Source organism: Pollachius pollachius (assembly GCF_949987615.1).
Source record: "Pollachius pollachius genome assembly, chromosome: 19".
NCBI classification, from domain to species: domain Eukaryota; kingdom Metazoa; phylum Chordata; class Actinopteri; order Gadiformes; family Gadidae; genus Pollachius; species Pollachius pollachius.
In genome coordinates this window covers 16679043-16692242 of record NC_136952.1, presented here as the reverse complement: position 1 = coordinate 16692242, position 13200 = coordinate 16679043, and the positions used below count along the sequence as shown (strand labels likewise).

The window sequence follows — 13200 nt, the reverse complement described above, 5'->3', positions numbered from 1 at the left end:
AGCCCTGTGAATATAACTCCTGCCTATAATAGCTATACTGTCCTACAAATGCAAACTGCAGTATCTGCATCAACAGCGAAACAGAAGTTTTGTGTTTTAAGTAGATGAGAAGAAAGACCATTACTAAACAACGATGCAATCAGCATTTTGATCACAAAAAATGAAATCCCGAATAATTTTGACCCATGACCCCAAAAATACAAAGACTGTACAACGGCATTGTGCAGTAACTGGTGTCTCGAATACAGATGCCTTGAAAAAAGAATTTTGCCATAATGTGCAGATACTACGGTTTGCCTTGTATTGTAGTTTCGAGATGAATGTATATATCTCTATATCACTATATGCAGCACTCGAGTTGAGGGGGGATGGCATCCCCGTTTGGAATTAAAATGATCAAAATCATCCCCCTTCTGAAACAGCCATCCCCCCTTCCCATCTCCTGTTATTTTATCAATTAATGTGGAAATATTACCGCTATTTCATTATAGTGGTTTCCTTTTTCAATTTGGCGCAACGTTACTTTTCCCAGGGACAGATTTGACAGCGACACTGCATTCTCGGGCAGTATGCTATTACGCAAGCACGCAGGCACGCTTGCTGTGCGCCTGCGTACTTGCGCAATAGTGCCTTCACGATAAAATAAGATTTTATCCCCAAAAAATATATAATAATATAATAATAATACTACTACTAATAATAATAATTATCACATCATTGGTCTCCCACCATATGCGCTGTTATCAGCACAAATGATCTGTCCCTAAAAGTTAAAATCTACCATCCCCCCTGGCTCTTTTTTTACAACTCAACCGCTGACTATATGTCTGCATCATAAGACAAATCGGCTACCTACCTGCCATGGTTACCAAAAAAAACTCTACATTGATGTGGATTCAATGTGTCTATAGAGAGCTAACACGGGCTATAAAAAGTGCTTTATATCTCTCCTTATCTGCAAGATCGTCGGTTCGCAATTTTTATTAAAAATAAGCTGTCACCAAATCAGAAAGCAGTTATACAGACCAAAGAGAAATTGCACAATATTTGCCTAGAAAAAGTGAATTGCTGACACGCTCACTTTGACTCATACACACACTTACCCCAGCGGTAAACATATCAACTCATAACGACCATTAGTCGCTGAGATCGATCATGAGGTGCTGGTAAATCTGGGTCTTCCCCTTGAAGCTGGATGACAGCAGGAAGTGGCGGTTGTCAACGGCGACGATGGCGAAGGAGCGAGGAGCCTGGATATTCAGCTCCTGCGAGTGGACGAACTGGCCCCTCACGGAGTCCCACTGGTAGACCTGCGTCAGTGAGTAATCGCTGCCCAAGATGGCGTACTGCCAGTTGCCGACGGCAACGGGCTGGAAGACCATTGAGCCTCGGGACGGGAAGGTCTGGACCTCTTTGAACATGGCGCCGTCCCAACGCATCACCTTGGAGTCGCCGATGAATCTTGTCAGGCAGATAAAGACCTCACCTTCCAGGAGATAAAAAACACTGGTCAATGCATTGGATACGGCCCCCAGAGACTGTGTCTGGGGCCGGGGAGACGGCTGGGCCATGCTAGGAGTCAGCGGTTTTTCTGCTAGGGTGTTTGAGGGGGAAGATAGTTTAAATGTAACTCCTTCAAAAAATTAAAGGAACTATAATTATTATTCTGAATTTTTGTGGGCGGGAACTCTGGATTATTCTGTGGCACTGGGTTAGGATGGTTATGGGTTTAGAAAGGGTTAAAAGTTATTCTCAACATAGAGTTCTGCATGATATCATGTGGAAATCCATCTTCGTTTCTATTCCATTTATTTCCGCCTCAATTCTTTTTGGAACAGAATATGGTCAAACATAGTAAGAAGCTGTGAACAGAATGTGTCTGTATTCGATTAATAATATATGATATGTAGGGTATTACAAATTGATATAATATATATTTGGCTCTTCTATCAGAAGTGGCTTACTATACCGGAGTATACATCCTAAAAGCAGGTGGTGTGTAACACGTCGTATTTATTTTCCGCTGCAACCAAAGTCTGACCTTTAATGCGGAAGTGTTTGACGGAGAAGACGTCCTCCATCTCGGGGATGTCGGTGCGGCGGTCGAAGCGCTTGAGGCCGCGGTTCCACTGGTACACCACGGGCCGCTGGGAGCTGCTGGACAGGATGAGGTGGGCCTTGTTGGAGATCTCCACGTACTCCACGTCCGTGTCGCGGTACCACGGGTGCAGCGACTGGTGCGAGTAGAAGCCGTTGCCGTTCCACTTGTAGACTGTGGTGGAACCGGCCTGCCGGGAGGTCAAAGATCTTGGTTTTATTTTGTTTGAATCCATTTGTTTTTTAGCCGTTTCATGCTAGCTTTATTTATTTTACCTAATTTTCAAAGTGGGACACTTTTCTTAATTGATTTAAATATGATGACACAATTGGTCGTAAGCCAACATGGTTCCATCAACCATGGTGTTAGCAACCATGGTTGTTAGCCAGAAAGATCTTAATAAGAAATGGACGCGCTCATCAGTTGTCAAACTGCCCAACATCTTCATTGTGCTTCCCACAAATGTCCCTTGTAGGGCGGGGGTAGAATGGGGGTCTTTCAAATAAGTGGACCCCACGAGGTGATGGCCAGCGTTGACCCTTTCAGTTGAAAGAATGGTGCCCTGTTTCTTTTAACAAAAATACTTCAAAAACAACAGAAATATGAAACGTGTCCACCACCTTGGAGCTGTCTGCGATGACGAAGAAGGACTCGCCATCCACCCTGAAGGCCTCCACGTCGTTGGGCTTACGGATCTTTAGGATGTCGATGTCCTGGATCTTGATGAAGCGGTTGGCTGACGTGTCGCGCTTGTAGATGTGAGAGCCGCCGAAAAGCTGCGCCACGATGACAAAGAGAGCGCCATCGATCACCATGGGCTTGCAGACCACGGTGGAGGTACCTGGGAGAGAGAGGGGGGTGTAGAGAGAGAGAGGTAGGGAGAGAGAGACAGGGAGGGGTGGTGAGAGAGGTAGGGAGAGAGAGACAGGAAGGGTTGACGAGAGATTATTATATATTAGTTAAGCTGCTGAGATAGCGTCTGGATTCAACCATGCAGGGCGACAGCCAGCTCGTCAGGAGCAGTCAGGGTGAGGTGTCTTGGGGACACCTCGAAACTCAGCTAGGAGGAGCCGGGAATCAAATTAGCAACCTTTTGGTTACTAGCTAACCCGCTTCACATCCTGAGCCACATGCTGCCCGACTTGTGGTACATTTTAGTGCTTTCTAAGAGACCTTCGATAGTGTCGTAGATCCTGAAGTTCATCTCCACGTGGTCCCACTCCAGGAAGCTGCACGTCCCGGCGAAAGGCTGAGCGAACACCACAAACTGCTCCCCGCCGAAGGAGAACGCCTCCACCGAGATCGACTCGAACTTCAGTGCCTGGTAGGCGGCAAACTCTGGAGGACGTCAGGATATCATTTAGATGGTGAGATAAGAAATATAAGAAGAATAGAATATAGCAAGAATATAGCAACGCAGCCAAGTGAACTGCTGTACCGTGTGTCCTTTATTTTTGTTGTAGGATTCTGTGTATTCAAGTGTACATCATTATGAATCAGTCCAGCCTCAAGCCACAACATGGAGCTTGGTGAGGGTATTCTTAGCTATTTTCCTGTTACATTAGTGTGTGTGTGCGTCTGTGTGTGTGTGTGGATTTGTGAGAGTCATATGCATTAGAGTTTGACAATATTGAGTTAAATTATATATTACAATATTGTTGAGCATTCTACTGACAATCAATACTTTGACCGTTGCAGAAAGGTTGACAGGCTGAATAACAAATGCATCGATGCTTGGATAATGCCTTAATGGACAAATGGATGGATGGACAGATAGGTGGATAGACAGATGGGTGGATAGATAGATGGATAGACGGATAGACTGATAGATGGATAGACAGATAGATGGGATGGAAAGAGGGATGGATGATTGGCTGAATGCATGCATGCATGGATGATAAATTAATGGATGGGTAGGGGAAGGGATGTAGGTATAAATGGGGATGGGAAGATTGATAGTTGTTAAGGAAGACAGAGGGACGGCTAGACGGATTGGGAAGAACAGAAGGGATGGTCACAGGGGAGAAGGGATGGAGGAAGGATGGAAGGATGGACGATATGGGAGGATGAATAGATGATTGAAAGATAGGTAAAGGGATGGATATGCCCCTGTCACACCTTGTCGATTTGGAAAACTTATGCCGCCTTATGACAAATTTGGCAATACGCTGTCATTTGTCGGTATACGTTTTCTTTAATTTATCGGTAGGTTCTGGATAAGTTACTAATGTGTTATGTTAACGTTAAACTCGTTATGAATACGTATGCATCTGAATATTCTATTTTATTATTACAGCTTATGCCAGCGTTTCCCTCGATTCGGGATGCGTAGGTTTTCCAAATCGTCAAGGCGTGACAGGGGCAATAGATGAAAGATGGATGGATGGGTGGACATTGAAAGGGAGGGCCGACCTGCTTTGATGCAGTCGAAGGAGGAGGCCATGAGGTCGTTGATCTTCTGGTCTTGGTGGCTGGAGGGTCCGCTGCACGAGATCTGGTCCATGGTGGCGTTGGTGTGCAACATCCACTCCACCAGCCACTTCAGCTTACAGTCACACACCAGGTTGTTGCCACGGAGATCCCTGGAATTGTCAATGAAGCAATCAAGCATCCTAATGTCAAGCACTGTGATTTGCTATAGCTAGTAAGTTTAAATCAGCTTCATTTCTTTCTTTCAGCTATTTGTTATATGCTATCCTAAAAATTTGGTATTGGTATTTTGTATTCATAACATTTTGCCTAATAAGAAGCTTTCTCTATTTATGTTAAAACCACATACCATGCAATAAAGTCAAACATTGACTATTGTTTATTTAAGCCTCAGAAAAAATGTCAGAAGGCCCAGCAGGGTCGCCATGGGACAGACATCGTATTTAATAGCGTGTTGTGAAGCAGACCTGGGTGTCGTTTTCTTCTGTTTACAAATGGCGGTTTGAGTAGCGGTCAAGAGCAGTTAAAGCAATATGCAGTTTTGGGTGAGAAAATACCATAACTGCGCATCACTAATACACACACCATCAATGGTCAATCTAAGTGTCCCTACATGTTATCAGTGCACTAGATATGATCAACTATTTAATCCCATAGGGGAAACTCATGGAATGTGAAAGTGAGAAAAAAGAAAAGAAGAGAAAAATTTAACTATATTCAAGTTTGCATAGAATAAATACATTTAAAACTTTACATTTTTAAGTGGGTATCCACTCAACCAACTATTATATCAGTGCGACACCTAATAATCACACATCTTCTGTCTCTACCGAGACAGGAGATATGTCCCACTACTACTGTTCTACTACTCTGTGTATGATATATTCTCTATAAATCTTCTGTAATTTGGTTGTTTTCAATTGTTATCTACATGTGTTATTAAAACACTAAAATCCTGTAATTTCTGCTTTTGCACCTGGATTTCCCATCAGGGATTAATAAAATATTATCTTATTTTAAGAACAGGTTCCCATTTTAAATGGCAGATCGTACTCACACTTTAGACAAGGCGTCCATTCCTTTAAACACATCCTTGGGAAGCGTCTCCAGGTTGTTGTAGGCCAAACTCCTAAAACACACACATCATCCCAGGTCATAATGAGGACAATATTTGAGTTTAAAATAGTCATATAATATGAAAGGATTCAAGAAATACTATGGAATTCATCACACTAGGGGCCTCTCGTGGCCACAGGTGGCATTAAAGAGTGAGTATGTAACAAGGACACCAAAAAAACAAATTACGAAGCAAGTAGCCTAGCCTGTCAGGTCAGGTTATAAACTGGGAATCGTTTTGTAGCTGATAAAAACACAAACACAAAATGAAATCGGTTTCTTTCACTCAATATTATGTGTGACATTCCATCATTGGATTTTCCATTGGTCTGCACGATTCCCTGCAACAGTGATGAATAGATTGCTTTTGTTCTAAAAACGTTTTGTACCTTACATACATTTGCACAAAAGAAAAGAATGCAGTGAGAAAAGTTACATAGTAGAGCTTTAAACGAAGACGGTAAGACGACTAAAGGAAGATGTTATGAAAGAGAATGGGCAGCTGTTTTTAATGGAGAGCCAAAGATTGGGTTCAAACCAAGCGCATAGAAAGAGAAGTTCCCACTAATCTTCAAGAAAGAGAGTGTTGAAAACTTTCTTTGTGATGTCTTCTGTGAAATGTACATCCTTTTAAGTCCATATTGGCATACCCATCAACCTTATAGGTTAAACTTCATTATTTATTAGTGTTGTATTTCTCAGCACTATTTTCTATGGCAACATTCCCATGTTTGATCTTAAATGAATTTGAGGAAATGTAGCCCATGAATTCAACCAGGGTTAGGGGTTATCTGTTGTGCATCACACCAGGTGTCTCAGAGGTCGCATCCAGCCAAACACCAGACAAGGTCATGACCTTTTGAAATGGATTGGACTGACTAATTTGGACACGATCCAACAGTGGCATCACGGTAACCCTGGAGATCTGAATTATTAATCTGGGAGTCGGTGCTGAGGAGATGGAGCGAAGGGAAGAGACAGAGAGATAAATAGACAAAGACAGAGACAGAGTGAAACAAGTGCAGGAGGGCTCACAGAAGGATGCTGGATCCCATAAAAAAAACATTTACCATTTCGCCGATAAACGACAAGCCATCCATCTAATTCTAGAGAGCTGGAGCTCGGCCCAGGATGAGACGGAGATGGCGAGGGAGAGAGAGAGAGAGGGAGAGAGGGAGACAAACACACAGGGAGAGAGAGAGGGAGATTCAGACAGAAAGAAGGGACAGGAGGGACACACAGGACACTGATGAGATTCGATTTTTTTTCAAAAAGGTAGCCCTCTAAACGTCCTCCTGCTAGCCTTCTTGTCTTTAATCATCTTGGGGCTGGGCCCAGGTCTGGGGGAAATGAGGCAGGGAGGGGCACCCCTGGCAGTGGACATTTCCTTATAGGCAGTACAGGGTCTTAGTATGCCTGCAGTCAAGTGTCAAGGGTTTGGAGGTGGGGTGACTCCAGACAGACAGGACTTGTCAAAATGTATCTAATCTATTCTCCTCTAATCCAAATGCGTCACCATCTCTTTGACTGAAAGATTTAATGTTCCTGAAGGGTCCCCTGCTAGGGGGAGGGGGGGAAGCTATTAATAATTCTGCATGTAATTTTCTTTTCATGTAAAAATGTTGATCCTCTTCACTTACAGTTAAACCTTGAATAAGATGCAGTTCTTAAATACATAATGTAACAGTCTGTAAAACTTGAAAATGAAGTGAAATTGTTAATTTCTTTTCTTTTGTGCCAGATCAAAGTTTTCCAAATGCACTATAATTAGTATGCAGCTAAATAATTTCAATAGGATGTCCAATATCTTATGTACGAGTTGGAATATGTTGTGCTTGATTTGGAAAACTGTTGTGCAACACTAGGCAGTCCAACAACTTTTCAAACGCCACACATGCTTTAGGTGCGTGAGAGAGGAGTACCCGGTCAGAGTTTAAGGTTACAGCTGTGTTATCCAATATAGTCCTAACCTTTGGGTCAGCCACCTTCTTAACTGACTGCAGTGTTTACAGGTAGTGCTTACCCAGTGGAGAGCTGCCGTAGGTCTGCAAACCACAACCAACATCTGATATACGTAAGCAAAACTGGAAAAAGTTACAAAACAATGGATCTAAAATGTATGAATGTGTGAATATCTTGTGGATGTAGTTTTTCTTTTATTTTTCAATAATTCAAATATTTTAACATATATTCTGTATTAAATTCAGATTTATTGTTTTCTATGATTAATGTTGTTTGTTTGTGGTTGCTTTTAAAATTTTACAGACATAATAACCTCCAGTGGAGGCAGGCTGCAGACAGTGTGAACAGAGCCTGGCCCACAAGGTAATAAAATATAGAGGGAGCCAAAGACGTGAGCCTGCCTGCCGATGCACCCAGGACCTTCTGAAGCCAAGGGGACGTATGTTATGCACACATGCATGCAAGCGCACACAAACACACACACACACACACACACACACATAAAGATTCACACACCCACACGACATACATAAACACACACACACACACACACACACACACACATACACACATACACACACACATACAAACGAACACATACAAAGGAACACACACATTAACACACACACACACACACAAACACTGACACTCACACACACTTTGAGTACGACCAAGAGGAAGCTGAACGGCTGAGTATGTGGAAAAATGTGGGCTGCCTGCCTCTGCTTCAGATTCAAAGGGTATGGATTAAATGGATGGTATGGCTTTTATTGTCAGAAATACACTCACATTGCCAAATCACAAAAAGTATTGCATCATAAAAGTTAAATAAGATGCAATAATTTGATATGAACTCTTCAACACATTCAGACCAAACAGAGTGGGCGGAGCTCACCAATAAAACACAACCACCTCTGTTTGATTTATTACTCCTTAACCTTTGTCATAGTCAGCCCTGACTAGTGCACTGAACCCCACCACTAGAATCTAGGTGCTAGTATGCTTGACTGTGACCAGTAGGAGCCAGCCACAGCCCTCACCTTGGCTAGCATGGCTGGCAGATGTACTGCATGCCTCTGCATTTCTGATGAGGACAACATGGACCGGACACAAAAGCCAGAAGGACACTGATACTCAGGAAAGACATCGACAGAGTCCTGAGTCCGTTTGGTGTCTGGTTTTAAAACAGGGGTTATGCCAGAGCACTTTCACAAGACAATGCATCGTTGGCTTCAGCTGCCCGGTTGAAGAGTTCTATATGTGTGATGATGTTCAAGAGATAGGACTCGTAGGATGGAATAAGGAAGGAGGAAAGGAGGGTGAGAAGGAAGGAAGTAGCTTAGTCAGAAGTGGTGATAAATAATGTAAGTGTAAGCTTACCAACAGACAGACCCAAGGTAGCAGCAGAATACATTGAAACCATTCCCGATAATAACTACATCCACATGAAACTAGCACTGATCATTATAAAGATGGTAATGACTTACAGATGGATCAGGGTTTTCAGACCTCGGAAAGCGTTCGGGGAGATGGCCTCAATCTTGTTGTTTTCAATAAACCTGAAAAGTGTAAATATAACTAAAATATAACTTATCAGGCTTTATTACGTTTTCTCTGAGTTTTTGGACTCAAGAATATCAATGTTAGAAAGATTGTGAGAAGATAAATATAGGCAGAACAGAGTCCTCTGTGTGTGTGTTCATTCTCACAAACTCACAAGTACTCCAGATGTGGTAGACCCTGGAAAGCATCCTCGTCGATGAAATCAAAAGAGTTGGCAGTAAACAAGCTGGAAAGAAATAAAACATAAATCATTTAAATATTGTGCTTCTTTCTTCTCTACTGATGCATGTTGTGAAACAGTTCAAAGTGTAGTTGTAGCTTTGACACATCAACAGTTTGAGAAACTGTTATCTAACTTAAACTTCGACTAAAAACTTTGCATTACTATTTGAATGTGAATAAAAAAAAAGATTAAATAGAATAGAATAGAGACTAAAAACATTAAAATGTATGTGGAGAATGCAACTTTCTGAGCAGATTTTCAGCGTTTCTGTTTCCAGGATGTGTTGGATAATGTCATTTTAATGACATTCCCCCACTAAGCATTAGCCCATTCTTAGCTTTCTTAAAATAAGGACAAAATCATTCTGCTGAATGCTCCTCTCAAACACAAAGCCACACTATGGATTGTAATGTTTAAGTAATTGTTTCCAAGCTAAGGGTGACATGAAATTAAATTGCAATGCACTGTAGGTGCACTGGAGCACTATCCCTAATAAGAGTTGTCTTTGTGGAACCAACAGTGAAAGTCTGTCTGGATGGCAGCCATTAAAGAGACAGGTTTCTCAGTGTGACTGTTCTCGTTCATTTACATTTATAACATGGAGTATAAAATGATTTTGAAGCTGGTACAAAATCTGAAAACACCAGACAGCTGCCAAAGAGACATAGATAGAGAGAGAAAGATAGATATGAGACTGAGAGAGAGGTACAGACTGACAGACAATGAGGGAAGGAAGAAGTAGAGAGATAGAAAAAACATGGGAGTGATGTAGAAACCGAAAGAGAGAAAAGGGAAAAAGGAGAGAGCATTACAGGGAAAGGAAAGAGTGAAAGCAGCCCAGAGACAGACAGACAGAAAGGAGCACAAACAAGCAAGTATTACAGAAACAGAAACAGAGAGACAGAGAGACAGAAAGAGACAGTTAGACACTGAGAGAGACGGAGACAGAGAGACAGTCAGTGAGAGAGACACACACACAGACACAGACAGATAGAGAGACAGAGACAGGTAGAGAGACACAGACACAGAGAGAAACAGGCAAAGAGAGAGACAGAGAGAGAGAGAGAGAGACAGACAGAGAAACACACACAGAGAGAGAAACGGTCAGAGCCAGATAGAGAGACAGAGACACAGAAAAAGAGAAAGAGAGACAGAGAGAGAAAGAGAGACAGAGAGGGAGACTGAGACAGAAAGAGAGAGTGAGATAGACAGAGAGAAACAGAGACGGAGACATAGAGAAGGTGAGACAGAGAAAGAGACAGATAGCGAAAGAGAGAGGGAGAAAGAGAGAGAATTGGTCTTTCAGAGCTTGGTTTCAGTCTTAACCCAACTCCTGTGGCCCAAATTGTTCTTCACACTCCTTGGTTAAAATAAAAGCATGCTTTAGCTCTGCTTTGTTCTTCATACTTCTCTCTTCCACATATGTTCAAACGCATTAAAGGGATGTCACAGACAGGGACTGCAAGCCAACCGAGGAGCTGGCGTCTAGTGGTGCGGTGTGTGTGTGTGTGTGTGTGTATGTGTGTGTGTGTGTGTGTGTGTGTGGTTGTGTGTTTGTGTGTGTCACACACACACACACACACACACACACACACACACACACACAACCATATGGGTTTCTTATATAACCCTGACATCATTACAAAGACGTTTTATATCAGGCTGGATTTAGAACAGGCTTGCTTTGACAAGGACTTGCTTTTGATGTCTTTAATGTTGTGTCTTTTTAATGTTTGTTTGCAATGGGTTACATATCCTCACAAGACTAAGCTACAATCAAGTGAAAATATATGATATATGATTTCTGTGTTTCAATTAGAATTTTAACTGTTGGATATTTTAAGTTTATTTTGGGATGTGTAGTTTATGCAGGTTGGTCTTTTTGTTTCCTACTCACAGAAGCTGCAGGGCTGGTGTGTGGACGAAGCTCCCAGCGGTGATCTCACTGAATCCGGATTTCACAAAAGATCTGAATTTAAGAAAATATCAAAGAAGGGAGTGGGGGGGGGGGTCAAAATATCCTTATCAATAGGGATCAGTCATCTGGAGGTCAACAACCAAAGCTCAGTGGACACTTCCACAACAAACTAGCGAGAGAAATCAAGAGATTGAGGAAAAATAGGGTCAGCTAATGAAACTAGACCACGACAACACAACGAACAATGAAATCTCAGTGCAGTGCAATGAAACAATGAAAGGAAAAGTCGGTTCACACTTGACTTACAGCGACACCACATCGTTGGGGAAGGTGTGTGGGACGGACGTGATGTCCTCGCACAGTGCGTTGTCCTTCGTGCAGGTGCATCCCACCGGGCACCGGGGCTGCCTCAGCCTCCTTCCCTCGGTGAGAGCCAGAACCGCGACGCACACACACAGACACACTGCCCATGCTTGACAACTCACTGCTCCGCCAGAGTATCCCATTTTTTTTATTTGCTTACCCCGTTTAAAGTTGGATTATTTCACATTAAAAGTATCAATCTTTTTTATGAATTTCTAAAAATCCCAGAGAAACTGAAAAATTGTCCCGTTTCGTCGTGTGTCTCCCGGTCCCTGGAGTTGTATTTATGCCCTCGTATGTAGCCTCAGTCCTCAGTCTCTATGCCTCCTGCGTCTCAATAGGAAGGCACCAATCCAAGCGATTCGTTCTGCAATACGCGGGATTAGAAGCACAGGAACATACGGAAGAGGGGAACAAATAAAAGCACGGATCTTCTATTTGCAGAACAAAAAAGAAATTGAGTCAAAAGTGAAACTCGGTTTGCAGACGTGTGATGGTGTTGTTTCTATTGTCTTTTCTTTGCTTACTTTAGGCGCAAGCTCCCCGGAGACAAGAGAGAGACAGGGAGAGCGAGAGAGAGATGAGGAGAGAGATGAAGAGAGAGAGAGAGATGAAGGGAAGGGTGGGGGGGCGGGAGAGGTGTGTGTTTGTGTGTAGGCTATGTGGGGGGATGGAGGCAAATGGGAAGGGGGGGGGAGGAGAGGAGAGAGGAGAGTTGGGGGAGAATAAAAAGGAGGAGAGAGGGAGGGGGGTCGTTGAGGTGCGCTTTTTTTAAACCAGCGAGGAGCGAGCTATTATTTATGCGCGCACCCAAAGCCGTGCGACTTAATAGCCCCCTATTCATGAGGATCCCTGCACATGCACCTGCCACACTCATTCACATGCAATGCATGTGAATGAGCGTGGCACATATTAGTCCGAATAACAGGCTTCTAATTATAACCTATCCAGGGTGGATTTCAGATTTTCTGAAAATAGAACATTAGTCCTAAACTTCAACAATACGGTCACAGCCTATTCTCGGGCCTTCATTTTTCTCTTTTACATGATTGATAGATCCACATCATAAAGTGGGGTGCAGAAAAAAAAGATCCTGAGAAACACTCAGGCTTCTGTTACAGAATCTGTCCCATACTCCCCCCCCCCCCCCCCCCCCCCCACACACACACACAACCACACACACCCCACCTTCACAAACAAACAAGCACGCACACACACACACACACACACACACACACACACACACACACACACACACACACACACACACACACACACACACACACACACACACACACTGACATCCAGAATATTCTGAAGAATTCCCTTAGGAAGCAGCTTTCAAGTAAAAAGAAAAACAGAATAAGTGTTTCATTGTTCTCGATTACAATCAGGTTCTCTCATGGGGTCGATGTAGGGCGGAAGCACACCATAAAACAGAATGAATGGGTGAATCAGGCCTATGCCTTGTCGGTTTAATTATAGAGTCCTCTTCGACAGCTCACATCATCAGGGTCTAACGGTGTA

General features: G+C 43.0%; 1 protein-coding gene across 1 annotated transcript; it reads right to left on the bottom strand.

Annotated features, from left to right (window-relative positions):
• Positions 1-1136: 1136 nt before the first annotated feature.
• On the bottom strand, positions 1137-11816 carry lgi1b (leucine-rich, glioma inactivated 1b; the record flags this gene model as incomplete). Its single annotated transcript, XM_079757485.1, has 10 exons — positions 1137-1486; positions 2042-2288; positions 2719-2939; positions 3272-3436; positions 4511-4680; positions 5586-5657; positions 9094-9165; positions 9324-9395; positions 11290-11361; positions 11617-11816. The coding sequence occupies 10 exons, from the start codon at positions 11814-11816 to the stop codon at positions 1137-1139; spliced, it is 1641 nt and encodes a 546-aa protein (XP_079613611.1).
• Between the last annotated feature and the right edge of the window lie 1384 nt (positions 11817-13200).